General features: G+C 51.6%; 1 protein-coding gene and 1 long non-coding RNA gene across 6 annotated transcripts; one reads left to right on the plus strand and one right to left on the minus strand.

The window, feature by feature from the left end:
- Positions 1 to 2,641: 2,641 nt before the first annotated feature.
- On the minus strand, positions 2,642 to 4,566 carry LOC119873620. The gene is made up of 3 exons (XR_005365539.1): positions 4,453 to 4,566; positions 3,985 to 4,040; positions 2,642 to 2,854 (listed from the first exon to the last, which is right to left on the minus strand). It is a non-coding gene; the product is annotated as an uncharacterized LOC119873620 (long non-coding RNA).
- A4GALT (alpha 1,4-galactosyltransferase (P blood group)) lies at positions 3,065 to 27,261 on the plus strand. 5 transcript variants are annotated; one of them, XM_038550321.1, is made up of 4 exons: positions 3,065 to 3,126; positions 23,472 to 23,612; positions 24,621 to 24,708; positions 25,365 to 27,261. In XM_038550321.1, the coding sequence occupies exon 4, from the start codon at positions 25,411 to 25,413 to the stop codon at positions 26,470 to 26,472; it is 1,062 nt and encodes a 353-aa protein (XP_038406249.1). In that variant the 5' UTR covers positions 3,065 to 3,126; positions 23,472 to 23,612; positions 24,621 to 24,708; positions 25,365 to 25,410; the 3' UTR covers positions 26,473 to 27,261. The 5 variants fall into 5 exon arrangements, with proteins under 5 accessions (XP_038406249.1, XP_038406248.1, XP_038406244.1 ...); XM_038550320.1 differs by lacking the exon at positions 24,621 to 24,708 and having other exon boundaries at positions 23,472 to 23,711; XM_038550316.1 differs by lacking the exon at positions 24,621 to 24,708.

Here is a 27,261-nt window from a genome sequence, read left to right on the forward strand (position 1 = left end):
TAGGATCATGACCTGAGCCGAAGGCAGATACTTAACCGACTGAGCCTCCCAGGTGACCCCATAGAACATTGTCTAATGTCATTTTTACTGTTGTCTTCTATTCTAGGCTAGTAATAGTGGTGTCCTATCTAGGGCGGTGAATATAAAGTTTCCAAGCTCTTTATTTTACAGATGAAGAAATTGAGGCTCAGAGTTGACGAGAGAGGTCAGACTCCAGGGTCACAGAGCGAGAGTGGAGGGGATAGGAACCAGGTCCCTTGCTCAGGCAAGTGGCAGTTAGCAAAGACTGTTAATAAGAATACTCGGTATATGGGCCTCCTGGGTGGCTCAGGGCGTGGATCCCGGGGTCCTGGGATCGAGTCCTACATCAGGCTCCCTGCATGGAGCCTGCTTCTCCCTCTGCCTGTGTCTCTGCCTCTCTCTGTGTGTCTCTCATGAATAAATAAATAAAAATCTTTAAATACATATATAGAGAGAAATGAAATAGCCAATGCAAAGAAAAAGTATTGTGAATATTACCAGTGGTGAAATCATGCGGCTTCATTTATTCTACACATGCGCTGAGTGTCCAGTTACTATGTTCCAGACACTTCCAGGAGGGAGACATGGCAGTGAGCAAGTCAGCAAGAACCCTGCTCCGTGGAACTCACATTCTCATGCAGAGGACTGGCATCAAAATAACTGTATAAGTGAAACAGAAAGCACATCACACGGTGGTAAGTGTAGGTGGGGAAATCGAGGAGAATACAGTGGGGAGAACAGGAAGCACACGTCTGATCTGAGGCCTCAGGGTCAGGGAATCCTGACTCAGAAGTTGACACCGAAGCTTGAACCGATGTAGGCAAAGCTGTTCCAGGCCAAGGGCCTGTTCCTGTGAGAGCAAAGGCCCTGGGGGCGGTGAGTGCCAGCAAGGAGCCAGCCTGCTGGGCAAGGTCCCCATTGAAGAAAGGAAGGAGCCAGGATGAGGCAGGGGCAGGGGCTTCTCTTCGGAGCTCAGTGAGGAGCCACTGGACCGGTTTGGGCAGAGGAGGGATGTGGCCTGACCTCTGTCTCCTATCATCCCTCTGGCTGCTGTTTGGACAAGGGGGTGGGAGAGGCAGGAGTTCAGGCCAGACGAGGTCCCTGAGGAGAGGCAGTGGCCTGGCCAGGGGATGGGGTGAGAAGTGTCAGATTTTGGACCTACTTTCAAGATGGTTCTTTTTTTTTTTTTTTTTAATTTTTATTTATTTATGATAGTCACAGAGAGAGAGAGAGAGGCAGAGACACAGGCAGAGGGAGAAGCAGGTTCCGTGCACCGGGAGCCTGACGTGGGACTCGATCCCGGGTCTCCAGGATCGCGCCCTGGGCCAAAGGCAGGCGCTAAACCACTGTGCCACCCAGGGATCCCCTCAAGATGGTTCTGATAGGATTCGCTGTAGCAGGGGGTGTGGGGAAGATGTGTGGTGGGCAGAGAGGAGTCAAGGTTTGGGACCCAAGGGACAGGAAATGGAGCTGTCCCTGAGATGGGGAAATGCAGGAGAGCATGGGGAGAGGTCAGGCTGCCAGCTGGAGCCACTTAAGGGAGCATAGTTAGATACGTGCCTTCAGGCCACATCTGGGCATCATTGGCAGATAGAGGTGTCCAAAGTTGTGGGTCCGGATGACAGCACCAAGGTAAAGAGTGGGGGAAGGAGCAGAAGACCAAGAGCTGCACACAGCCCATGGAAACTTCTAGAGGCTGGGGAGAGAAAGGGGTTGGTGTAGGAGGATGGGGGTGACCAAGGAGGAGGAGAAGTGGTCAGGTGTGTCTAGGAAGCCAAAAGAGGAAGGTATTGAGGAGAACAGGGAGGGGGCAACAGTGACAGGTACTGCTGAGGGGACCAGTGAGCGGAGGACCTAGTAACCTGGGCAAAGCTGGGGGCCAGACATGACAGATTCAGTAGGCTCGGACGGGGTGTGGGTTTAGGGACCAAGGATGAGAGAAGCCAGGAGGGACCACCCCTGGAGGACTTTTGCTATAAAGGCAGGGACAAAGGTGAGGCAGTAGGGAGGGGGAGCAGGTTACAGGATCCGAGTGGGGTTTTGGTTTTCTTGGTTTTAAGAGAGAAGTACCAGTGTGTGGGTTGATGAGGTTGTGCACTCAGGGCAGAGGACAGGGCTACTGGGTCAGTGTGGGCTTGAAGGTGGCAGCCTGTGGACCAGGGTTGGGGGTGTTGGAGTGGTGGGGGGGAGGCCACGCAGAAGGGCCAGGTGGTGGGGGGGCTGTAGCTGGGTGGTGGGAGCTCATGGGAACTCTCTTCTGATGCCTTCATTCAAAGGCACCTACTAGGTTCCAGACGGTTCCAGGGCCGGGATGGAGAGCTTCCCTGTTCTCAAGGCAGCCTGGGCGCCGGTGCAGGCCGAGGGGGAGGATGAGCCCGGAGAAGCAAGGACAACGCGGCCGGCGGCCAGGGCACTGGGAGGAGAGCGTTGCAGGGCCAGGACCCGCAGCAGCAGGGACCCTGGGAAGTCGTGAAGGTTCAAGAAAATAAGTGAAATTCGGTAAATTTCACGAGACAGGCAGGCCGAGCATTTATTTATTTTTATTTTATTTATTCACTCATGATAGACCTAGAGAGAGAGGCAGAGGGAGAAGCAGGCTCCATGCAGGGCGCCCGACGCGGACTCGATCCCGGGACCCCAGGATCGCGCCCTGGGCCAGAGGCAGGCGCTAAACCACTGAGCCGCCCAGGGATCCCCCCAGACCGAGCGTTTAGCACCAGTCCCAGTCGCGGCGGAGTGGGGAGCGCTTTCTGATGAATTCGAGACCCACGCTGCCCCTTTTCCCTTGCATGACCTTCCAGTGACTTAACCATCCGAGCCTCAGTTTTCTCATCTGTAAAATGGGGAAATGGGCCGATCAGCTCCCACGGGCGGCGACGCGGGGCCCGGGGAGCGCTCCGCACCTGCGGGCCGCGGTCCAGCCCCGGCGGGGGCGCAGCGGGGACGCGCGGGCCGGGGCGCGGGGACCCGCGGGGGCGGCGGGCGGGGCGGCGCTGACCACGCCCGGGCCGGAGGGGCGGTGCTGCCGCCGCCGGACTCGGGGCACTGCCTCCCGCCGCCGCCCGCCGGCCCCGGAGCAGCTCGCCCGCCGCCGCGGAGCCGGAGGTACCGGGGAGCGCGCGCAGGGCGAGGCGGGCGGGGGCTCGGGGCGCCGCGGGGGCGCGGGGGCGCGCGGACCACCTGTTCCGGAGGGACCTCCGCGTGCGCACCGGCTGCTCCCCGGCCACTGCGCCCCGAAGTTGAGCGCGGCGGCGGCGGGACCGGGAGCCCAGCCCGGCCGGGCCCGGGCCCGGCGCCGGCGGAGGGGGCGGAGGGGGCGGGAGGCGCGGGGCCGAGACACCCGCACGGCGACCTGGGGCGCGGCGCGCCGCTCGCTCCGGGGCGCGGAGTCTCTCGAGAGGCCTCCCCGCCCCGCTGAGCTCGCCGCGGGCCGGAGGGGGTGCGGCTGGGAGGCGCGGGGAGCGGCCCGCGGAGGGGGCCTGCGGGGCGGGAGGCGGCGGCCGGGGCGGGGCGGGGGGATGCCCAGGCCGGGTCGGGCCCTGCAGGTGGAGGCAAGGGCCTGGGTCCGAGCGCCCCTTCTCAGCGGTGCCAGCCGCCGACGGCCGGTCCCCCCGCGCCTCGCTCCCTCCCTGTCCTCCAGCTCGGAACCCTGAGCGGGAGCTGGATGTGCCGGGAGAGGCTGCGGCCCGAGGTGGGCTCCGAGTCCACTGCCCTTCACTGCGGGGGGAGGGGCTTGCCTCGGTTTCCCCATCTGACGCCGTGGGATAGAAGTTCCCATCTCCTGGGCAGGTCAGCTGAGCCTTTGGCTCTGGGAGGGGTAAAAGCCGTCTGGCTGCACCCCCCCTCCCCCAGGAGGACACCGGCTCTGTCTCCCCGGATGCTGAGTGATGGCCTGCTCCTCGCAGGCCCCTTGGGGGTCAAGCAGAAGCAGGGCGCGGGTTGGCCAGACTACTCGGTCCATACCTAGGTGTGCGCGAGTTCCCACACAGAGGTCCCCCGGGGGACTCCCCCAGACTGGCCTGAATACAAAAGAAAAGAAAAGGGAAGGCAAGATGGAATCCCCTGCTCATCCTCCTCCCAAACTTGCTCCTAGAGCCTTGGGCGCGTGTCCCTGCTTGTCTGCTAGGACAGCTCAATATTAGAGGACAAACTGCAAAATAGAAATTCTTAAAAATGTGTCCTTTCCTTATACCGATGGAAGCTTAGGTGAAAGGTCCGACGTGGGACCAGGCTGTGTAAGAGTAGGTGGCTGCCAGGGACATTCGCGACAGGACTGGAAGGAGGGGCAGATGAGAAAGGGAAGCTTGAAATGTGGAAACAGCTCTTTTGTCCCCCCTCCTCCCTCCCCACCAGCTGCTGCCCCTCCTAGTTCTCCCTGCGGGCAGGTGGGGTGTAGGGCCCGCCAGCAACCTCTTCACCCAAGCTCAGCACCTGCTGTGCTCTCTGGAATGCACTTCCTCCCCTACCGGTACCTCCTAGGTGAGCTCACGACTCCTGCTAAATGCCCTGTATTTTCATTGTTCCACTTCTCTCCGGATTGGAAACTTCTGGAGGAAAGGCACCTTACCTGAAACCCAGTGCCCAGCCCAGCACGTGCTCGATGCTCCCTAATGTTGCTGGAATTAATTAACTGTAGGAAGTGGGAGTCATGGGGGGGGGGGGCGGGGGGAATGACTCGGTATTTGCATCCACTTGGAAAATCCTATTGTTAAAATCCGCTGTGTTTGCCAGACTTTTCTAAAAACACTTTAACACATTTGAATGTGTCCTGTCTATGTATGTTTTTCAAATACCTCGCCTCTCTCACACGTTTTCTATATTTTTCAATGTGTCCGTGTGTTACATTGTGTTAGTTAATGGACACATTTGAAATTTAGGCTCTTTGGGATAAGGTTATGTTGAACTTTTGCACATATACATCGTGTACATTGCTGGATTTTCCCTGGAAAGAGTGTCACCTGGTAGTCACTGCCCGTGACCCTCTGGAAGGGCTGTACCTAGAGCCAGCTGGCTCTCCAGAGGGCCTGTACCATTCATACTTTGACACTGTGAGTGTGCGTTTCTTGTTATTTCCTAGAAATGTAATTACTGAGTCACAGTGTGAGCATCTAGGATGTTTGTGTGGTGTGCCCCCCCCCCCCATTTTATTGAGCTGTTATTGAGCGCAGCATTGCATGTGTCAATTAAAGGTATACGGTGTGATTTGATATATAAGCATCTTGCAAAAGACCACAACCTGCGTGTTTCTGATTCATTTGTCTGAGCTCATCAGCAAGGTATTTGTCCCCTGTCTGGTCTCTTGGTGGCAAAGACCTCCCCTCCCCCCGGATTATCATGTGGGCTTTATTTTTGCTGCTGCTGGCGTGTGTTTTTGAGGAGCACATTTTTAATTTTTATTTTACTTTAGCTATGTGCCGGTGCTTTTAGATAAAGGAGACTCGGCTGCATTTATGAGCCGACGGGAAGGAGCCAGAAGACGGAGTGGCTGAGTCCCAGAGGAGAGGCGGGTCCCTAGAGTGAGGTCCCAGGGGACACAGGAGGTGGGGGGGGTCCAGCTCTGGCGAGGGAACTTCTGAGCTGGTGAGGACAGGAGGCAGAAGGGAAGGGCCGGGCCAACACGTTATGAAACTGGCTTTGAACTCCATGTAGAGGGAGGTGGAAAAGCTCAATGGAGAGAGAAGGGTCCGTCCTGAGGCCACCGGCTCCCAGTGCTGTTTGCCGGCCTCATCCCCTGGAGTCCTCCCTGCTTCCCTGGGAGGTAGCAGGTGTTGTCATCCCCCAGTGACAGGCTCCCAAGGGAGGGAAAGTGCCTTGTCCGGGTTCAGTCAGCTGGTGAGTGGCAGGGATGTGCTCAGAGTAGGCTCTCCTGGCATTAAGTGCCTGCCCTCGAGAACCGCCCTCCTCTTGGTGCCTCCACCCCTAGTAGATGTCAGGAAGCTGCACCCTTGAGACTCTGAGTGAGTGTCCCTTCCTCCCCTGTCTGTCTCTGTCTTCCCTCTGGACAGACCCCAGTGGATCCAGGAGCTTCCAGTAGAAGCTGCGTTGGCCACGGAACTAAAAGAGCCCCCTTCCCTTCTGGTTGGTGCCTGCACACTCTGCCCGGGGCACACACCCTGGCCCAGTGGGGACACACCGCCCATTCTGGAAGTCACCCCTGTACAAAGTCTGATTTGGCAAATGGGGAACTAGGTGAACAGGTACATGAGACTGAAGCAGGGGGAGTGGTCTTCACATTCCCTCAACAGACTTGATTTGAAAGAGCGGAATCTCTGGTCTCAGATGTAGACACAGAGTCCAGAAAGGTCCCTGTCCCCCAAACTCTATGATCTTCATTTGCACCTACCCACTGAGTCTCAAAGGCAACCTCCTGAGTTTTTTTTGGAGGGGGGCTTCCATGGATTGAGCCCTTACTAGGTGCCAGACACTTCGTTATTTAACCCCCTTGCCAGCCTGTGCTGTTCTTCCCATTTCACAGACAAGGACACTGAGGCTCGGAGTTAAGCGCCTTTTCTTTACGGCGGTGAATTTGAGCCTCCAGCGCCAGAGCAATCCCTGGTGAACTTGGCTGTTTGGGCCACAGGCAGACTCCTTCCACCTGGCAAGGGGTGTTTGAATCCCAGCTGTGCCTTGGTTCCCTCCACTCTTACGCTGTAGTTGATAACTAGAGCACCTGCCTTGCAGAGCTCTGCGGGGATTAAATGAGTTACTCCAGGAAAACCACTTTGACCACTGGCTCTGCACATCAAGGAAATGTGTACTATTGTTATTACGAACCATGTAGCTCCACGCCTGACGGGAGCCTTCCATAAATTAGTTCCAGCAACTCACCCACCCTCCCCGTGCCGAGGCTATGGGAAGGTGGGCGAGCCCTAGCACTGGGAAGAACGTGGACTTTTAATTTTTTTAAGAAGATTATTAATAAAAAAAAGATTATTAATTTATTCATTAGAGAGAAAGCGCGAGAGAGAGCATGCACATGAGTGGGGGAGGAGCAGAGGGAGGGAGAGCAAGATGCAGGCTCCCCGCTGAGCAGGGAACCCAATAGGGGGGCTGGATCCCAGGACCCTGAGATCATGACCTGAGCCACCCAAGGTGCCCCGAGAACATGGGCTTTTAAAAACCTTTCTGAAAAAGAAAAAGCAAAAAAATAAAAATTAAAAAAAATAAAAACCTTTCTGGAGACAAGTTAGTGATCAGTATCTACGACTTTAAATTACATTTCCTTTGACCCAAGAGGCTCATTTCTAGGAACCAGTCCTACAGAAGTAATTAAGGATGTGCTCAGAGACGCGAGTGCTAAGCTATTCACCATGGTGTTGTCTATAAAAGCAGAAAGATGGAAACCGCATTTCTAGCAGGTAGGACAGGAACTAGGCAATGTGAAGGAAGGACCCGCCATATGACATACACATGCAGAGAGGATGGAAACTTAGGGTATCGAGCCCTATTTATGGATGCGGTGTGAGGACATGCTATAGCCTGCGAGCAGCTTTACTTCGGTACAGCTTACACCGTGTCACACGCATACAGTTGGGTGAATTGTAGTTAACGTGCACGGTTGTGCAACTATCTCATTTTAAAATATAGGGCCCAGCATGTTTCTTTTCTTTTCTTTCTTTTTTTTTGTTTTTTTTTTGTTTTTTTGTTTTTTAGATTTTATTTATTAATGAGAGACACAGAGAGAGAGGCAGAGACATAGACAGAGGGAGGAGCAGGCTCCATGCAGGGAGCCCAATGTGGGACTCGATCCCAGGAACCTGGAATCACGCCCTGGGCCGAAGGAGGCACTCAACTCTTGAGCCCCCCAGGCGTCCCTCCAGCATGTTTCTAAGTGAAAAATAAAACAAGGTGCAGAACAGTACGTGTAATAAGATCTCCTTCTGTGTGCACGCGGCTCTGTGTAAATACTGCTTGTGTCGGCGACAGCCCCGTGGGGCAGGTCCTCTGGCACCTGGACACATCAGGAAGGGACCAAGCAAAATACACTAGAATGCTGACGTGGGCACCATGTCACATGCTTTTGCCTCGGGTCTTTGGTGACTCCACTTCGTCTTCTGAGAGAGGAAGGCAGGTGTCACTGCAGGGTGGCAACTGGACACACACACACAACCCCTCTGTTGTGGGAATACAGAGATGACATGCACAGGTGTGAAGACATAGCTATAATCACCTGTCACCCGCGCAGCCAGCAGTGGCATTTTGGTGGACTCGTAGCAAATGGCAGCTCTTCTTACCTATTATGGTTAGGAGGCTGCGGGGCGGGTGGGGGGGGGAGCACAGCTTGGGAAGTGGGAAGCACGTACCCTGGAAACTTGGAATGCCCAGAGCCTGGTGGGTTTGAGCCATGGAGTTGGTTTTCTTTCTTCATTTCTTTCTTTCTTTTTTTTTTTTCGTTTATTTATTCATGAAAGACAGAGAGAGAGAGAGAGAGAGGCAGAGACACAGGTAGAGGGAGAAGCAGGCTCCCTGCGGGGAGCCTGATGTGGGACTCGATCCCAGGACCCTGGGATCATACCCTGAGCCGAAGGCAGATGCTCAACCACTGAGCCCCCCAGGTGCCCGGAGTTGGTTTTCCTTACAAGTTCTGACCGTCATCGTCAGGGGCACCTGGAATGTCAGGATGGTTTTGCTTGACGCCTCATTTGTCACACATGTATGGTGCCCTCCCTAAGTTACTGTCATTTACAGCCTCAGGATCATGGCGGCATGTGGCTCGGTGTCCACTCTTCTCTGCTCCCAGGATCCTCCACGGCCAAATTCAGCCTGTCCATTCCCAGCGGGACCCACGTTGGGCCCAGAGGGTCTGCCCGTAGTCAAGGCTGTGAACGAGGCCCAGGGTTTGGGGTGAGTGCTGCTCACGTGCCCACTCATTTAGAAGGTAGCCACGAGTGCTAGCGTGTGCAGCGGGGGGGGGGGGGGGGGGGGGGGGCAGGGGGCAGCCCCCAGCCCACCGTGGGAGCTGAGCTGAAATCCAGGCAGCTTCCTGGAGGTGGCCTGCTGTGCTCACCTAGGTCAGGAGAGGCTCAGGGAGGAAGGACTGTGTGGGGACTCGGAGCAGACATATCTGGGTGCCGGTCCTGCCTCCCACACATACTAGCCCTGCGGGAGTGGAAAGTCACCTCTCCTCCCTGTACCTTCATTTTCTCACCTGCGAAATGGGGCCACAGGGGTAGCTGTGAAGATGTGATAAAGAGTGAACAATGCTTGGCAGGATGCCTGATGTGTGGTACATTCTTGGCAAAGGGCAGCTCTTCCCACATATTATGGTTAAGAGGTTGCTGGGCAGGGGAGGGCGGAGGGATGTTTTAGGGAAAGGAAAGAGCATATTGCAGAAATCTGGAATTCCCAGAGCCAAGTGGCTTGAGTAATGTGGCCAAGGACAGCTTGGCTGGTCTGGAAGCTGTGGGCCTGGAGAGACGCAGGGGCTGCAGGGGCTGAGGCCTGGGAGGCGCAGAGCGTGGAGACCCGCTTGGGGCCGAGGCAGGAAGCTGGGAAGAGGCTGGGGCGGTGGGTCCCGAGGCAGAGGACACAGAGTCCTGAGCTGGGCTGTGGTCGTGGGGCTGATGTGGGAAGGAGAGATGTGTCAGAAAGAGATTCCAAGAGGGACTCTCCCCTGTTCCCCAGCCCTGCACCCCCCTCTCCTCTGGACCTTCCTGAGAGCCTCGTAACTGCTTTTTTGCTACCACACATCCCCCATGGTTTGGTCTCAGAAAGCAGCCAGATCCCAGGGCACCTGGGCGGCTCAGCGGTGGAGCGTCTGCCTTCGGCTCAGGGCATGATCCCAGGGTCCTGGGATTGAGTCCCACATCGGGTTCCCTGCAGGGAGGGAGCCTGCTTCTCCCTCTGCCTGGTTCTCTGCCTCTCTCTCTGTGTCTCTCATGAACGAATAAAATCTTTAAAACCAAACCCCCAAAAAGGCAACCAGATCCTAAAGATTTCTTTAAGACATCAAGCACACTGTAGCCCTTTCCTCCTCAAAAGCTCCCAACGGCAGCCCCCCCAATCAGAGAGACAAGTCCTTCCAGGCCCCCAAGGCCCCTATGACTGGGTCTCCTCATTATCTCTCTGACTTCCTCTCCTCTTACCTTCTTCCTCCCATTTGACTTACTCGGCTAGGCCATCAACACCTCAGGCACATGCACCCCAGGACCTTTGCCCTCACGGATTTCCTTCCCTGGACACACTTCCCCAGATAGCCCTAAGCCTGGTCCCCTCACTTCCTTCAGCTCTTGGCACAAATGTCAGCTTTCCAGAGAAGCCATCCCTTACCGGTCTGTGTGAAATAGCTCCCCCCACCCCCCCCACCCCTGTCCTCCCAGCCCGGATTCCCTGCTGCATTTTTCAACATAGCACATGTTCTCCACCTGATGTATTTCTTTGCTTGTTAACTTTCTCCCACTGGCATTTCAGCTCTGTGAAGCCAAAAAACTATCTGGTTTGTTCACTGCTTATCTGTATTTCCAGACCTTGGGGTGGGGCGTGGCCCATTATAGGTGTCTGAGCATTTGTCGAATGAAGAATCAGGGTAGGACTGTGTGAGGCCAAGGGCTTGATGGGTTTCTTTCGAAGAAGGCTTCTGTATCAGGTTGAGCAGAAACTCTCTTATCTGGGAACTGTCATCCTTTTGGCCTTCTTATCTGCCTTTGCTCTTGGCCTGGCACCAGGGGGCAAGTGGCCCTGAAATACCCCGTCTCGAGAGGTCAGTGAGGGCCACCTCTGATTGAACCAACAGAACTGGTGCCAGAGAAACCAATTTGGAAGGTCTTTCTAGAAGGGTCCTGAGAGATTGCTTTTCCAAGGTCTTTATTTTACAGACGAAGAAATTGAGGCTCAGAACTGACGAGAGAGGTCATACTCCAGGGTCACAGAGCGAGAGTGTAGGGGATAGGAACCAGGTCCCTTGCTCAGGCAATCCGAGTCAGCAAAGACCCTTAATAAGGCAACTGGACACACACACACAACCCCTCTATGGTGAATAAAAAAAAAAAAAAAAAAAAAAAACCCAGTGTATGGGGCTCCTGGTGGCTCAGGGTGTGATCCCGGGGTCCTGAGATCGAGTCCGCATCAGGCTCCCTGCAGAGAGCCTACTTCTCCCTCTGCCTGTGTCTCTGCCTCTCTCATGAATAAATAAAATCCTTAAAAAAAAAAAATTTACCCAGTATGGTCAGTGCTGTGTGTGCATATTGTACGGGGCAGGGTTGGCTCTCTCTTTGGCTGCTGATTGTTTTTAATTTTCAATACAGTAAAAAAAAAAAAAAAAAAAAAAAAAAAAAGGAAACAATGAAGCAACAGGGCAACTTTCTTCCAAATAGAGTGAACTCAGGACTCTTAATTCAGGTTGGAAGTTATAAATGCCTTTTCCAAGGGCACTTTATTTGCCAGGCGTGATTTTATCTGACGAAGAGTTTGCCCTGCTATTCGTGCCTCTGTGATCCCTGGGCCTAGCAAATGCCCCGTACGGAAAGCTCGTCCATCCCCAGCCACCCGGCTCTGCAGAGGTCCTGGTGAGTGTCTGTAAGCACGTGCCAAGACAGCAAATGTAGAGGAGCCCACATTCATGGTCGCTTATGCTGACTGACCATGAGCATGAAGCATAAAGCTCGGGGGAGATGACTTCACTCTGCTCCTGAGAGGCCAACCCCAGGCAGCCTGATTGTCATTCCAGCCTCCAGCACAGAGCTAGGGTGACCCTGGCAGGGAGGGATGACCTCAGGGAAAGAGGAGAGGTCTGCGACTTGGGGGCAGATACACCGGGGCGTAGATCCTGTCTCCCACTCTTACTAGCCCTGCACCTTTGGGAAGGTCACCTTTCTGTCCTCTCTTGGGACGTAAAGACTCAAGTATTTTTTTTTTTTAAGATTTTATTTATTTATTCATGAGAGACACACAGAGAGAGGCAGAGACACAGGTAGAGGAAGAAGCAGGCTCTATGCAGGGAGCCCAATGTGGGACTGGATCCCAGGACCCCAGGATCATGAACTGAGTCAAAGGCAGATGCTCAACCGCTGAGCCACCCATACTTAGGTATTTTAATATGAAAAGTCAAAGGTATGTGACCTCATTTTGTACCCTCCAATGGTGATGCAGGACACATCAATAACACTTTCTAGCAGCTGTGATCTGCGTCCGCCCACGGTTTACAGTTTGCAGTGGCATTCACTTGGCTTAGTCACCCCATCTGATCCTGGCTTTGTGGGCAGTTTAGGGATCATTTACTCATTTCGTTCAGAACATATATATTGGGCCCCTGGTATGTGCTGGGGCCTGGGCTGGCCTGTGAGGGACGCAACCATGAGTGAAAGCAGCCTTGGTCCCTGCCCTCTGGGAGCCCACGTTGTTTACATGGGATCAGGGCCTTTGTGGATTTAATCAGTCCCTTCAAAAAAGACCTTGGATTGTTCTCAGTTGTTTGCAATTGGAAACAAACCTGTGACCTGTACAAATGGCACTTATCTGCAGATAAATTCCCAGAGCGGCATTACATGGTGAACGGGTAAGCGTTTGTGTAATTTTGATAGATGTTGTTCCCCTGGCCGCCGCCCCTGGAGCGGTACCCTTTGGCATGCCGCGTGCGAGGGCTCGTTTCTTCACAGCCTTGCCAGAAGCATGTGTTGTCGAAGTTCTGGGGTTTTGCCAATCTGACAGGTGAGAGATGCTATCAGAGTGTTTTGATTTGCATTTCTCTCACTTACAAAAAGATCCTCACTCTTGCCTACATATTAAGGGTCCTGTTTTGCATGCGTACAACTGGCTTCGGCCCCCTTTCTTTTGTGCTGTTTGTTGTTTTCTCCTTGATTTCTGGGAAGAGGTTCAGAAAATTGGACCTTTGGGGTCTGAGGGGCACAAACCTTATCCCAAGTTGTCACTTCTTTTTTGACTTTCCTGATGGTATTTTTGAGGGAGGACCTGGAGCAGCTGACTTTTTCAAGGAATCAAGTTTATTCATCTTTTCTTTTTATGGCTTCTGGATGGATTTTGTTCGTAATTAAGAGAACTTTCCCAACTCTGAGGTTACAAAGGAATTTGCCCATGTTTTGTTCTAAATGTTTATGGGATTTATTATTTTACATTTGGAGTTTATCCTGGGGCATGTTCTGAGATGTGAACCCAGCTTCTACCCCAGTTGTCCAGCACCTTAGAGGACCCATCGTACTTTACTCACTGGAGATTCCGCCTTTATTGGATATGCAAACACTTTATGATGCTGCCATAGCTTTTGTTTCATTGTCCCATTTGTTCAGATGCTAAGGCTGGATTGTTTTTGTTTTCTGGTTTCTGTGTTTTTTAAAGGCTGCATTGTTTTCATTATTGAAACTTCATAGTATGTTTTAACATCTAAAGAACATCCAGTCGAGGGCACCTGGGTGGCTCAGTGGTTGAGCGTCTGCCTTTGGCTCAGGTTCTGATCCTGGGGTCCTGGGATTGAGCCCCCCTGCATCAGGCTCCCCGCAGGGAGCCTGCTTCTCCCTCTCCTGTGTCTCTGCCTCTCTCTGTGTGTCTCTCATGAATAAATAAATAAAATCTTAAAAAAAAAAAAAAAACCTTCTGTCCTTCCTCATTTTTCTCCTCCTTGTCAGAGTTTCCCTATAGGTCTTTGCTTGTTTATATTGGCATATGAACTTCAGAATCAATTTGTCAAATCCCAGAATCACATATGTATTTTTGCTTTTGTTTCCTTTGCTTGAGGAGACGTATCTAGAAGTATGTTTCTACAGCTGAGGCCAAAGAACTTACTGCCTGTACTCTCTTTGAGGAGTTTTATGGCTTCATGTCTCACAACTAGGTCTTTTAATCCATCCTGAGTTTATGTTTGTGTGTGATGTAAGAAAGTGGTCTGGTTTCATTCTTTTGCTGTCCACTTTTCCCAGCACCATTTACTGAAGAGACCATCTTTTTTCCCATTGCATTATTTGCCTCCTTTGTCAAAGATTAATTGACCTTATAAGCGTAGGTTTATTTCTGGACTCTCTGTTTTGTTCCACTGATTTATGTATCTGTTTTTGTGCCAGTTCCATACTGTTTTGATCACTACGGCTTTGTAGTATTTCTTGAAATCTGGTATTGTGATACCACCAGCTTTGTTCTTCTTTCTCAAGATTGCTTTGGCTCTTCAGGATCTTTTCTGGTTCCTTACAAATTTTAGTGGTATTTGCTCTAGCTCTGTGAAAAATGAGATTGGTGTTTTGCTAAGGATTGCGTTAAGTTTGTAAATTGCTTTGGGTAGCATGGACATTTTAACAATATTGGTTCTTCCAATCCATGAGCATGGAATGCTTTTCCATTTGTTTGTGTCATCTTTAATTTTTTTATCAATATTTCCTAGTTTTCAGAATACCAATCTTTCACCTCTGTTGGTTAATTTTACTCCTACGTATTTATTTCTTTTGGTACAATTGTAAATGGGATTGTTTTCTTAATTTCTCTTTCTGCTGCTTCATTATTAGTGTTCAGAAATGCCATAGATTTCTGTATATTAATTTCTTTATATCCTGTGACTTTACTGAATTCATTTATGGTTTTTTGGTGAAATCTTTAGGGTTTTCTATATTTAGTATCATGTCATCTACAAATACAGTTTTGCTTCTTCCTTACCAATTTGGATACCTTTTAAGTCTTTTTCTTGTCTGATTGCTGTGGCTAGGACTTCTAGTACTATGTTGAATGAAAGTGGTGAAAGAGGACATCTTGTTCCTGATCCTAGAAGACAAGCTGCCAGTTCTTCCCCATTGAGTATGATGTCAGTTGTGCATTTTTCATAATGGACTTTATTATGTTGAGGTATGTTTCCTCTAAACCTACTTTGTTGAGAGTTTTTGTCACGAATGGATGTTGTAGGGGTACCTGAGTGGCTCAGTGGCTGAGTGTCTGCCTCGGCTCATCCCGCGGTGCCGGGATGGAGTCCCACATCCAGCTCCCTGCATGGAGCCTGCTTCTCCCTCTGCATCTGTCTCTGCCTCTCTCTCTCTGTGTCTCTCATGAATAAATAAATAATTTAAAAAAAATGAATGGATGTTGTACTTTATCAAATGCCTTTTCAGTATCTATTGAGATGATCATATGATTTTTATCATTTCTCTGGTTAATATGATGTATTTTTTTATTAAAAGATTTTATTTATTCATCATAGACATAGAGAGAGAGAGAGAGGCAGAGACACAGGCAGAGGGAGAAGCAGGCTCCATGCCGGGAGCCCGATGTGGGACTCGATCCCAGGGCTCCAGGATCAGGCCCTGGGCCTAAGGCAGGCACTAAACCACTGAGCCACCCAGGGATCCCAATATGATGTATTATATTGATTGATTTGTGAATATTGAAACACCTTTGCATCCTGGGAATAAATCCCACTTGATTATGCTAAATTATCCCCACCCCCCACAATGAGTTTTTAAAATATATTGTTGGATTTGTTTTGCTAATATTTTAACTGGGAATTATTGCATCTATATTCATCAGAAATATTGGCCTGTAGTTCTCTTTTTTTGTGTGGTGTCTTTAGCTGGTTTTGATATCAGGGTATCAAATTCAGTCTATGGCCTCATAGACTGAATTTGGATGCTTTCCTTCTATTTCTTGGAATAGTTTAAGAAAAATTGGTATTAACTCTTCTTTAAATATTTGGTAGGATTTGCCTATGGAGCTATCCCATCCTGGATTTGTTTTTCTGGAGGTGGAAGGCGGTGGTTGATAACTGATTCAATCTCATTACTGTAATCAGTCTTTTCAAATTTTCTATTTCTTCCTGATTCAGTATTGGAAGGTTTTATGTTGCTAGGAATTTGTCCATTTCTTCTAGGTTGTCCAGTTTGTTGGCATGTAATTTTCCATAGTATTTCACATAATCCTTTGTATTTCTATGGCGTTGATCATTATATCTCCTCCTTCATTTCTGATTTTTTTTTTGAGTCCTCTCTCTCTCTCTCTCTTTTTTTAATGAATCTAGCTAAAGGTTTTTCAATTTTGCTTTCAATTTTTATGAATGCTTCATCAAGTCTTGAAAAGAAAGTCTAGAGATAGATAGGATAGAGTTTGATATTGAACCTTATTCATTATTCTGAGTTCTTATTTATATTTGATCTACTTACTTCTTGGCCTAGAGAAGGGAATTAAAATCTCTTACTAGTGCGTTTCAGTCTATTTTATCCTAGCATTCTGTAATTTCTAATTCCTGAAAATTGCTGCAGTGTTATTTGGTGCATTGTGAATTATACCCTTTAGCATTATAAATGGCCCTTCTTTGGCTCGTTTAGTGATGGTTGGCTTGAATTCTCAGTCTAATATTAAGATTATGGCCCTAGCTTTGTTTTTGTTTGTATTTGTCTTTATACCTTTGTTCTTTCATTTACTTTTAGCCATTCTAAATCACCTTGATGTATATCTCTATCTCTCAAATACAAGATAGAGTTGAGTTTTGCTTGGGATCTAAATAAAAAATCTTCTCCTTTGTAAAGATAAGTGAGTGAAGCCTATTTATATATACTGATATCACAGATGTCTTTGGTTTTTGTCATAGTGTGTGTATGTACGTATATACGTCTTTGCACATGTGGAAAGGCTGAATTCTTTATTCTTCCACTGTGTTTGAAGAAGACAAAAGAAAGCCCCTAGGATATCTTGGGAAAGTTGTATTTTTGTTCTAGTGGCTACATTTATATCTACACCTTTATATAATACTCTTTGTTTATTCTTTCTTTAGATAATATTGTTTCTCTTCCATGAACAATAAACTTAACTTGTTTCCTCTTTTTTGTTTGCCTTTTTCTTGGAGGTGCCCCATTTCAGCTGATACTGTACTGAGTGATTAGGCCTATCTTCTTTCCATTCTAATGCTTCCAGCAGCTCTTGGTCAAGTGGTACTCATGACAGTTGTCACTAACTAGTTAGGCAATGACATGAAAACCTACAGAAGAGGTATCAGCAGCTTGGGAGAAAATTCTGGAGACCACAGTGAAGCACTTTTAAGAAATGCTGCATGGTGCACACATGATGGTATAGGAGGTGTTACTGTGTGGGTAAAGACAGGCATCAGTTTTACCAACTTGAAGGCATTCAGGAGAATACGGTTTTATCTGTGTTGAGGTTTTGGGGGCACCTTCCTCAAGTTATTTCACTTACTTTCCCTCTTATGTGTGTACAGGCATGAGAGGTGATTTTATTTATTTTATTTTTTATTTCCATTTTATTTTTAAAGTAATCTCTACCCCCAACATGGGGCCCACACTCACAGCCTCGAGATTGAAAGTCACGTGCTCTTCCAACTGAGCCAGCCAGGTATCCCTTGGATAGGTGATTTTAAAATCTGACTAAACCAAATTTTTAAGATAAAAATTCCTCATGATAAGAAAGCCAGGTGACACTGTTTAATTGGCAGCATTTTGTGTTTTTAGTGGGCATAAAAGGATCCATCTTATTAGATCCAATAAAACAGGCAGCGTTATCCTTCTTACTGCCACCTTTGTATTTGAAATATGCTTTTAAACTTTGATTTTTTTTTTTTTTTTTTTTTAGCTCTTACCACCTGCAGTTAAAGATGAGGTAAGCACGGAGCTCATTCCACTGTCGATCTCCTTTCCCCCTTGCCTACCAAGCTTGGGGTAGTTGTATTATCCCTGTGTCGTCAGCTAGATAACATTTTCATTCCATCTGTCATCTTTATTCCTACCCTCTCGTGGGGGGAGAGAGGGTTCTGCAGTTAACCCTCTTCCGTCCTCTTATTGCAGTTCTTTCAAGCACCACTTGGTTGACTGAAGTCTATTCCTTGGCTTTCCTCCGAGGAGCAATCTTGCCTAAGTTCTTATACTTCAAAATTATTGGCCTGTCATCTTTAGATTTTAAGAACAGCATGGCTCTATATTAATCTTTGGCTCAGAATTTCTTCCCCTGATTGTCCTTTAGGTGTTCCACTATATTCTGTCTTTAAATGCTGCTGTTGCGGGGACAGAGCAGGGGACACCTGGGTAGCTCAGTCGGTGAAGCATGTGCCTTGGGCTCAGATCATGATCCTGGGGTCCTGGGATCGAGCCCCTGCATTGGGCTCCCTGCTCAGTGGGGAGTCTGCTTCTCCCTCTTGCTCTCCCTCTGTGCTCTCCCCTAATCTCTCTTTCTCTCAAATAAATAAATAAATCTTTAAAAAAAATAAATACATAAATGCTGCTGCAGAGAAATCTGATGCCAGCCTGATTCTCTGTCCTTTGTAGATGGCTTGATCTTTGTGTGTTGCTACCCCAAGATGTATCTTTGTACCTTTAAAGTCCAGTGATTTTACTGTTATATGTTTTGGGATTTACCATTCTGGGTCACTGTTTGCTGGTCCATGGTGTGCCGCTTCCAATTCATGAAATCAGGTCTTCAGGAAGGTTTTCCTGAATTACAATTGCAAGTATTTATTCTATTCATTCAGTTTCTTCTGCAGGAGCCTGGTTGTACATGTGTTGGATCTCCTCTTGCTTCTTCAGTTCTTTGATCACTTTATTTCTGTACAGATTTTGTTGACGTTTTCTCATTTTAATGTTTGTATCTCTTACTGTACTTTGTCTGGAGTCTGTTCTCCTGTGTGTTTCTTGCCATTTGGACTTCGTTTCTGAAATATCCTTGTCATTTCCTCCTAATTCTTCCCTGAAGTCTGTCAGGTCTCACATTGCCGATTGCCCTCATGTCTTGCTGTCACTTTGACCATTTCTCCTCTAGCTCTTGGATTTCTGTTTTTGCTCTGCCTTCATAGCCAGAATTAACTTTTTAAAGTTGTTGGGTTTTTTTTATTCATGCTGTAATTTTGTATTAGAATTTTGATTTGTTTTGTGGGAATATTTTTATAGTAAATATCCTTTATACATAAGAGAACATTAGTATTCCTTTCCCTTTTCATTCTTGGAGCATCTCTGTATGGACACTATGTTTATTCCTTTAACCATTTTATTTTTAAATATCCAAATTGGTTGAATTTTCCTGGATCAGCATTTAATAGAAGGTTTTGGTGGAAATTGGGAGAGAAGCCAGGCTAGTTCTCTAAGTTTCTGTTTCTATGGAAATGGACTATTCCTTTAAAATGTGATGCTTCTCGGGGCGCCTGGATGGTGCAGTTGGTTACATGTCTGACTCTTGCTTTCCGCTCAAGTCATAATCTCTGGGTCCTGAGATCGAGCCCTGTGTTGGGCTCTGCACTTAGCCTGGAGTCCACTTGAAGGGGTACCTGCCTCCAACCTTGAACTCTCCTGGTTCATTCAAGCTACAGCTTTGCTCTTCTGACTTACTTATCTTTCTTTTAGAAGTGGTGATTTCTGCAATCTTCCACTTCTGGGCCCTCTGCACCCCGTTGGAATTTATGGGTTTTTCATGCCCCTAGTTTCCCTAAAGCTATAGCTCATGGTCTGTTTTCTCTTTTCCCTATTGCTCTGTATGACATCAACAGAAAAGGGGGATCCCTGGGTGGCGCAGCGGTTTGGCGCCTGCCTTTGGCCCGGGCGCGATCCTGGAGACCTGGGATCGAATCCCACATCAGGCTCCCGGTGCATGGAGCCTGCTTCTCCCTCTGCCTGTGTCTCTGCCTCTCTCTCTCTCTCTCTGTGACTATCATAAAAAAAAAAAAAAGAAAAGGAAAGATTCAGAACCAAGAATCTGCCCTATTCCTATTAGAAAAAGAGATCCCTACCTCCCTCATTTCGTTGGTAATGTCTCCCAAAGAGCAAGCCACTGCCTACTTGGTTTCTGGCTTTAGAACATCTTCTAGGCTTTGAAGGAGAAACATTTTATAACCTCTGCTCTGAAAACAGCTATTTTTATAAGGATCACCTTCTAAAACTATAACTCCTAATTCTTGAGTATAAAGATATATTTACGCCCTGAAAGATGAGAGGAGGGTGCAGAGACAGGACAGCGGGCCCTTCAAGCAGAGTATTCAAGCTCTAGGTGTTGATTCTTTCCACCCAGGAGGGTCTGAGTTCCTCATCCTGTCCTGTCTCCAGAAGCATCCCTGCTTTCAATTTGGTAGACTCTTCCCTCATCTCTCCCCACCCCGCCCCCATGTGAGTGTGTGTGTGTGTGTGTGTGTGTGTGTGTGTGTGTTGGTTGACATGACTAAGAAGTCCAAGATGTACCAGCTTCAGACATAGCAGAATCCAGATGTAAAGATGATGTCATCACACATCCCTCTCTCTCCATCTCTTGGCTCTGCTTGCCTCTGGGCCAGCTTCATTTTCAGGCAGGCTCTCCCTTCCTGGCTCCTGGCTCAATCTTAGATGACTCCATTGGAAAACACGTGATTCTGCTTGGCCTGGATTGGGTTATGTGCCCTCCCTGAGCTACTCATTGCGGCCAGGAGAATGTGACACAGTCATTAGGCAGAACCGAATGGTGTGCCCACCCCAAGATCTAGAGAGTGGGGTTTGTGGGGGCAGAGGTGGTTCCCCATAGGAAATCAGGGTACCATTAACAGAAGAAAGGGGAATAGGTGCCAGGCAGGCAAAACCAGCAGACAGCTACCCCATCTCCACTGGGAATCCCCACTGCAAGTGACATCTAACCCTTTTCTCTTGCCATATAGAGAGGCCCACCTAGGCACATTCTCCATGGAGTGGCCATTTCAGTGATGTCACAGCCAGTGTGTGATCTGAGGGTGGCTCTGAGACTCCAGGACAAAGGGACATGGAAAGGGGGTGTTTTGGGATAAATAGTGACCTCAGAGAAGATATGTCATGTCCTACCCCCTGCAGCATGAGAATGTGATCTCTTTTAGAAAAAGGGTCTTTGCAGGTGTTACTAAGTTAAGGATCTTGAGATGAGGAAATGATCCTGGATTAGCCAGGTGGGCTATTGTCTGATGACAAGTGTCCTTACAAGAGACAGAGGAGAAGAACACACATAGGAGGAGGCCATGTGAAGACAGAGGCAAAGACTGGAGGAAGCGGCCACAAGCCCAGGAATGCCTGGAGCACCAGAAACGGGAAGGAGCAAGGAACGATTCTTCCCTAGAGCTCAATCAAGTCAGGGAGTACAGTCCTGCTGACACCTTGATTTTAGACTTCTACTCCAGAGCTATGAGAAAATAGATACCTGTTTGAAGCTTCAAAGTTGTGATCCTTGGGTCTTTGATATGAGACTTCTGCTGGGCTGTCCGCCTCTTGAAGCATCTCAAGGAAGACCTGGGGGTGGGGCACCCCTTGCAGAGGGGCATGAAGGGCTCCATGAGGGTGACAGGTCCACCCTCCACTGCTGTGTGACCCTGACCAAATCCCTTTCCCTCTCTGAGCCTCTGCGTCCCCCTTGGGATATCACAGTCTCCAAGGGTCCAGCCCTGGGACTCTAGGTACCAGTCATCACCCACCCTGGCAGCAAGTGGTTGAGTGTAGACTGTGTCTGACAAACACTGTGACTCAGCTCTGTTTGGGTCATGGTCAACCAGCACTGGGGTTGAGCTGGGCTGGACAGGGGAGCCAAGAGAAGGTCAGAGGTGGAATGCCCCTACTGTGGGCCACAAAGGAGCCATTTCTAGGCATTTGGGCCTAAATGCCCATGCTCCCGACACAGAAAGCTGGTGCCCAGGGCCAAGCCAGCAGCAAGTGGTCAGGCCCTTGGCCCTTTGACCCACCAGCTCTGTGCTTCTCACCTTCACTTCCCGCCTGAGATGGATCACGCAGCAGAGGGTGCTCCTGATGATGGGGGGCCACAGAAGAGCTCAGAGCAGGGAAGTGACCACAGCTAACAAGCTAACTGGAGATATCTCCGTGAGGCAGGGCTTGAAGTGGTAGGCAGGGAGGCAGGAGGAGGAGGCGGTAATGTTCCAGGCTCTGTTGACAAGGGCCAGGACTCGGGCTGTAGCTGCAAGGCCCATCCCGGGGGGCCAGGAGCATGCTTTGGACCTGAGGTCACACGGATGTTGGACTGTGGCCAGCTTGGCGCCATGCACAGTTTCTATTCCTGGGTCCTGGGCTTCGGTACCAAATACGGCACTGCTTGGGCCTGGCACTCTCCACCAGGGCAGATGCAGGATGAGTGGCACGTCCTGCCTCCCCAGCAGACCCCAGACCCCACCCCACCCCACGGGAGAGCCAGATCACCCCCACACTTCAGGGCCCCTGAGCGGCCAGCCCCTCGTTCTATCCAGCTCTCTGTCCACTCTTCAGCGTGGTTCACATTGGGTTAAAAATACTCAGGACCAAAATAGCCTCTCCTTGCAGGGGAAAACCAGGGCAGGGCAACACAAGGCTCTTGATGTCTGTTGGCTCTGCTACCCATGACCCACCGGGGGGATCCCAGGCAGCTCACCTGACTTCCGACCCTGCTTCCTCACCTCCCTGCTCATGGCTCCTTTGGTCACTCACTGATTTGCCAACTCATTGACTCACTCATTAATTTGCTTGTTCATTAGTTCACTCACTGATCATTCATCGATTCGCCCAATTGTTGGTTTGCTCCTTCATTGACTCACTTGCTCCTTCACCTACCCACCCACATGCTGAGCCGCTCACTCACTCCATATTTACTGACTACATAGCAAGCGCCATCTATTCTAGATGCTGAGCAAAATGCAAAAAATACCTGTCCTCGGGGGTGGGGGGAGCGGTGATGTTCCAAATAAACAACCCACACAAATGAGTACAAGATGTCCAGGTTGCTAGATTAAGTACCAGGGTCAGAAAACCCCATAGGAGGCAATGAAGTTGGAACTCTAGGGACTAGGGAGGCCCCACAGGAAGACGGTTTTTTGAGTGAGGATGAGAGGGAGGTGAGGGAAGGAGCCAGGTGAACAGCTGTGGGAAGAGCGTTCCAAGCAGAGGGAACAGCACATGCAGAGGCCCTGAGATGGCAATGGGGGGCGGGGTGGATTGGTGGGGAGTTGAGAGAGAAAGAACAGGCCAGGTGTGGCTGGGGTGCAGTAGATGAGGGGAGAAGTGGGGTATGAGGCCATGGGTGGGGGGACACGCAGGACCTGGTGGGCCTGGGCTTCCCACATCACCGAGGGGCTGCACAGGCGAATGACATGGCCTGGCTTGTGTCTTAAAGTGTCCCTCTGGCCACCGGGGGACTGAGTCAGTGAGTGAGGCAACCAGTGACAGGGCCGGTCAGTCTGTGTGCGCCTCCTATGTGCCAGGCACGGAGTTGGGGGCTCTGACGGGGCGGGGGGAGGTACGCAGGACCCCGTGGTGCTTACAGAGGCCCCTCTGGCTCGGGCCTTTCCGTCAGCGTCACCTCTCCAGGAAGCCCCTTCCCCTGGCTCTGTCGGATGCTTCGCTCCATTGCAGCTGTCACTAGTGTTGCTCCTGTTTCCAGATGGCCTCCCCGTGTCCGGAGAGCTCCTCCAGGCCGGAGCTGCACCTAGCTCTTCCTCTCTCTCTAGCACATTCCCTGCGGGCCCCAGAGAGCCGACGAGTCGATGAGCAAATGACCCCATGTGGCTGGGGATGCGGCCTCCGTGAGCCCGCCGCCCGCCCCACTCTGTGTCTCACCATCTTTTGCAGATGGATCTGCGGGCGTGGAGAGTCTGTGGAAGGGCCGTGTTCCTGTTGGCAGAGAAGGTTGGCTGCTGAGCCAGGGCGTGTCTCCCAGAGGGCGCCAGGCCGCCTGGATCCCCATCTCGTCGCCATGGGCCGCCCAGGCTGGTCAGTCACCAGCCCGTGACGTCATCGTGGTCCCCAGCCCCCCAGGAGGAGGGCAGGCCAGTTGCTCAAGTCCCAGCCTCCTGGCACCACTCTCAGGCTGTGAGATCCGTCTGTCCTGGGGAGGGGTTGACTCCGGTTCCCATTAGACCCTGGGCTGTGCCCAGTCCCTCCACCCCTCTGGGCCCACATGTCCTGGCCTCTAAGGTGGAAATGATACAACCACCCCTGGGTACGGAGAGCCAGAGGAAGTGTGCATGGGGCCCCAAGAATTTATTTTATATTTTTTTTAAGATTTATTTATTTATTTAGTCATGAGAGACACACAGAGAGAGAGGAAGAGACACAGGCAGAGGGAGAAGCAGGCTCCATGCAGGGAGCCCGACGTGGGACTCGATCCCGGGACTCCAGGATCAGGCCCTGGGCCAAGGCAGGCGCTAAACCGCTGAGCCACCCAGGGATCCCTGGCCCCAAGAATTTAGAAGGCACTGAATAAACGCTGGCCAGGATTCTGTGAAGAGTGAGAAAGGTCCAGGGGAACATGCACCAAGTCTCCAAAGCTCTGGACACGTTCCCACATCCCCTGCACTACTTCTCTCCCAGGCAGGACGGTGCAGGGTTGAGACAGTAGACTCTGGAGCCAGGTGGCCTGGCTTCAAGCCCTGGCCCTGCCACTTGCCCGCCACCGGACTGTGTATGAGTTACCAGACTTCTTGGTGCCTTGTGGTCGTCCCCTGTAAGATGGGGGCAGTGATTGCCACTGCAAGGGTAGCTGTAAGGGTCAACCAGCTAAATGTGCGTGTAACATCCCGAGCAGGTCACTTGGCACATGTGTGGTGACGGTCAGCCCGTTACGGGGTTCTAGTGTTCCTCCTTGCAGGTGGGAAGTCTGAGCAGAGTGAATCACCCCAGGACTTAGCTGGTTCAGGCAGCTTTGAGGTCCCGCGCCTTGCACGTGCTCCCATAGCCCTACCCTCGGGGACAGGGCCCAAGCCTGTTTTGTTTCCCCAGCCACCTGCAGGGCCTCCAGGATGTTCTTGGCTGCCTGCCAGGTGGACATCACCAGGAGAGGGTGAGGGTCAAAGGGCAATAGTCCGAGGTGAGATTACAGGCTGCAGCACCATCTTCCTGGCCCTGGCCCTCCAGACCTGTGTCTGTGAGAAGCATGGCCCAGGGCAGGGGCTGGGGAGGCCAGGTGCCCAGGAGACCCCACTGCATCTGAGACAGAGGCTTTAGGACCCAGCATGTGTCCCCGTGTGCCTGGAGCCCACCCGTTGTGCAAGCTTGCATGCCAGCCCTTAGCACGCCAGTGTCCAGGCCTGCCCAAGCCCCAGGCTTTTCTGCTGAAAGTCCCCAAGGCTACTTGGCAGTGTGCCCTCTTGGCCTGGTTTGTGGGACTGAATGGGGCCGAGGGGTACATGTGTGAGGCCTCGAATCAGGGGCTACCAGCAGCCTGAGGGGGCCAGGCCTCCCCAGACAAGGACCCGGCCTGGGTCCATGATGGCCATGTCGTAGGTAGCACTGGCTCAGGTCTCGGGAAGCTAACAGGTGTGTCACAGAGTGAAAGGGACTCTGCCCAGACCTCAGCCTGTGGCCTGCCGCTCCCGTCTTACAGGTGAGGAAGGCGATGGGACTCAGAGCCTGCAGGCCCGTGGGCTGTGGAAGCCAGCATCGGCTGCGGCTCGTGCTGGTGGGGAGCGCTCTTGGGGCTCGGGATGCCGGCAGCTGCCAGCATGTGATGCTCGTCTCTTACAGACCAGCCGGTTCCTGCTACAGGCTCCTGGTGTCATCTGGGGAGAACATGTCCAGGCCCCCCGAGTGCCTGCTGCGGCTGCTCCGGGGCGCCCCAAGACAGCGGGTCTGCACCCTGTTTATCATCAGCTTCAAGTTCACGTTTTTTGTCTCCATCATGATCTACTGGCACATTGTGGGAGAGCCGGGGGGCCAAAGAGAATTCCCGAACTTGCCTGCTGACGTCCCCTGCCCCCGACTGGTGCCCCCCACGCAGCTCTCCAGCGCCCTGCCTCCGGGCAACATCTTCTTCCTGGAGACGTCAGACCGGACCAACCCCAACTTCCTATTCATGTGCTCGGTGGAGTCGGCCGCCAGGGCCCACCCCGAGTCCCGGGTGGTGGTCCTGATGAAGGGGCTGCCCGGCGGGAATGCGTCGCTGCCCCGGCACCTGGGCCTGTCGCTCCTGGGCTGCTTCCCCAACGTGCACATGCTCCCGCTGGACCTGGAGGAGCTGTTCCGGGACACGCCCCTGGCGGCCTGGTACGCGGCCCGGCAGCGCCGGTGGGAGCCCTACCTGCTGCCCGTGCTCTCCGACGCCTGCAGGATCGCGCTCATGTGGAAGTTCGGCGGCATCTACCTGGACACGGACTTCATCGTCCTCAAGAACCTGCACAACCTCACCAACACGCTGGGCGCCCAGTCCCGCTACGTCCTCAACGGTGCCTTCCTGGCCTTCGAGCGCCACCACGAGTTCATGGCCCTGTGCATGCGTGACTTCGTGGCCCACTACAACGGCTGGATCTGGGGCCACCAGGGCCCGCAGCTGCTCACGCGGGTCTTCAAGAAGTGGTGCTCCATCCGCAGCCTGGATGAGAGCCACGCCTGCCGCGGCGTCACCACCCTGCCCTGCGAGGCCTTCTATCCCATCCCCTGGCAGGACTGGAAGAAGTACTTCCAGGACATCAGCCCCGAGGAGCTGCACCGGCTGCTCAATGCCACCTACGCCGTCCACGTGTGGAACAAGAAGAGCCAGGGCACGCGCCTGGAGGCCACGTCCCGGGCGCTGCTGGCGCAGCTCCATGCCCGCTACTGCCCCACGACACATGAGGCCATGAAGATGTACTTGTGAGGGGCCTCCCCCAACCCACCCTGGGCGTCCTGTCCCGACAACGGAGGAGGGTTCACGAGGGGGAGGCCTCAGTCGCTGCAGCCTAGGATGTGGGGCAGGCTCCGGGAAGGGTGGGCAGCCATTGGTCCAAGAGGTGCATTCGTTCTGGGGGACATGCTGCAGGCCCCTGGATCTGCTCCTTTCCAGGTGAGGCTGGTGGGATACCTCCAGGCCAGCGTGCTTTCTCAGGGTGCAGGCAACAGCTGGTGGGGGAAGGGCCCCAGCCAGAATCAGCTGCATGAGCTGGGTGAGCACCTGGATCTTCTGGACAGCACAGCAGAGCCGGGAGCATCGAAGCCTCTTCCATGGCATCACCGGGCAGCCAGGCTGGTGGGGGCTGAGGTGCCCACAAAGAAAGCATGGATGGAAAAGCCCAAGGAAAGGGTATAGGAAGGAGAGGAGGGTGCCTGACGAGAGGGAGGAGGCAGCCTGGGAGAGCAGGGGTGCAAATCCAGCCTCTGGAGCCCAGGTCGGGGAGGGGTGCTTTGCTCTTTTCTGCGTTTGGTTTCTTTTTCAGAGGTGCCGAGGCCAGCAAAGCTGGCCTGGGGAGCCCAGCGGGGAAAGCCTGGCTGCTCACCCCATCCTTCTTGCCAGAGATGTTGCAAGGGTGGCGTGCTAGCTGGCCACTCCAGGGCATGGGGGTGTGGAGTTCTTTTGGCTCAGGAAAAGCATTTTAAGAAAACCACCCCCCACCCTGCCCATGATAAACATAGGATAATAAATGTAATAAAAGTGATTCCCTGACACTGA

The sequence above is a fragment of the Canis lupus genome, chromosome 10 (genome assembly GCF_011100685.1).
Source record: "Canis lupus familiaris isolate Mischka breed German Shepherd chromosome 10, alternate assembly UU_Cfam_GSD_1.0, whole genome shotgun sequence".
In the NCBI taxonomy this organism is placed as follows: Eukaryota; Metazoa; Chordata; class Mammalia; order Carnivora; family Canidae; genus Canis; species Canis lupus.

Excerpts from the sequence above, each read along its gene's own strand:
- A4GALT (XM_038550320.1), top strand. The coding sequence starts at position 25,411 with ATGTCCAGGCCCCCCGAGTGCCTGCTGCGGCTGCTCCGGGGCGCCCCA.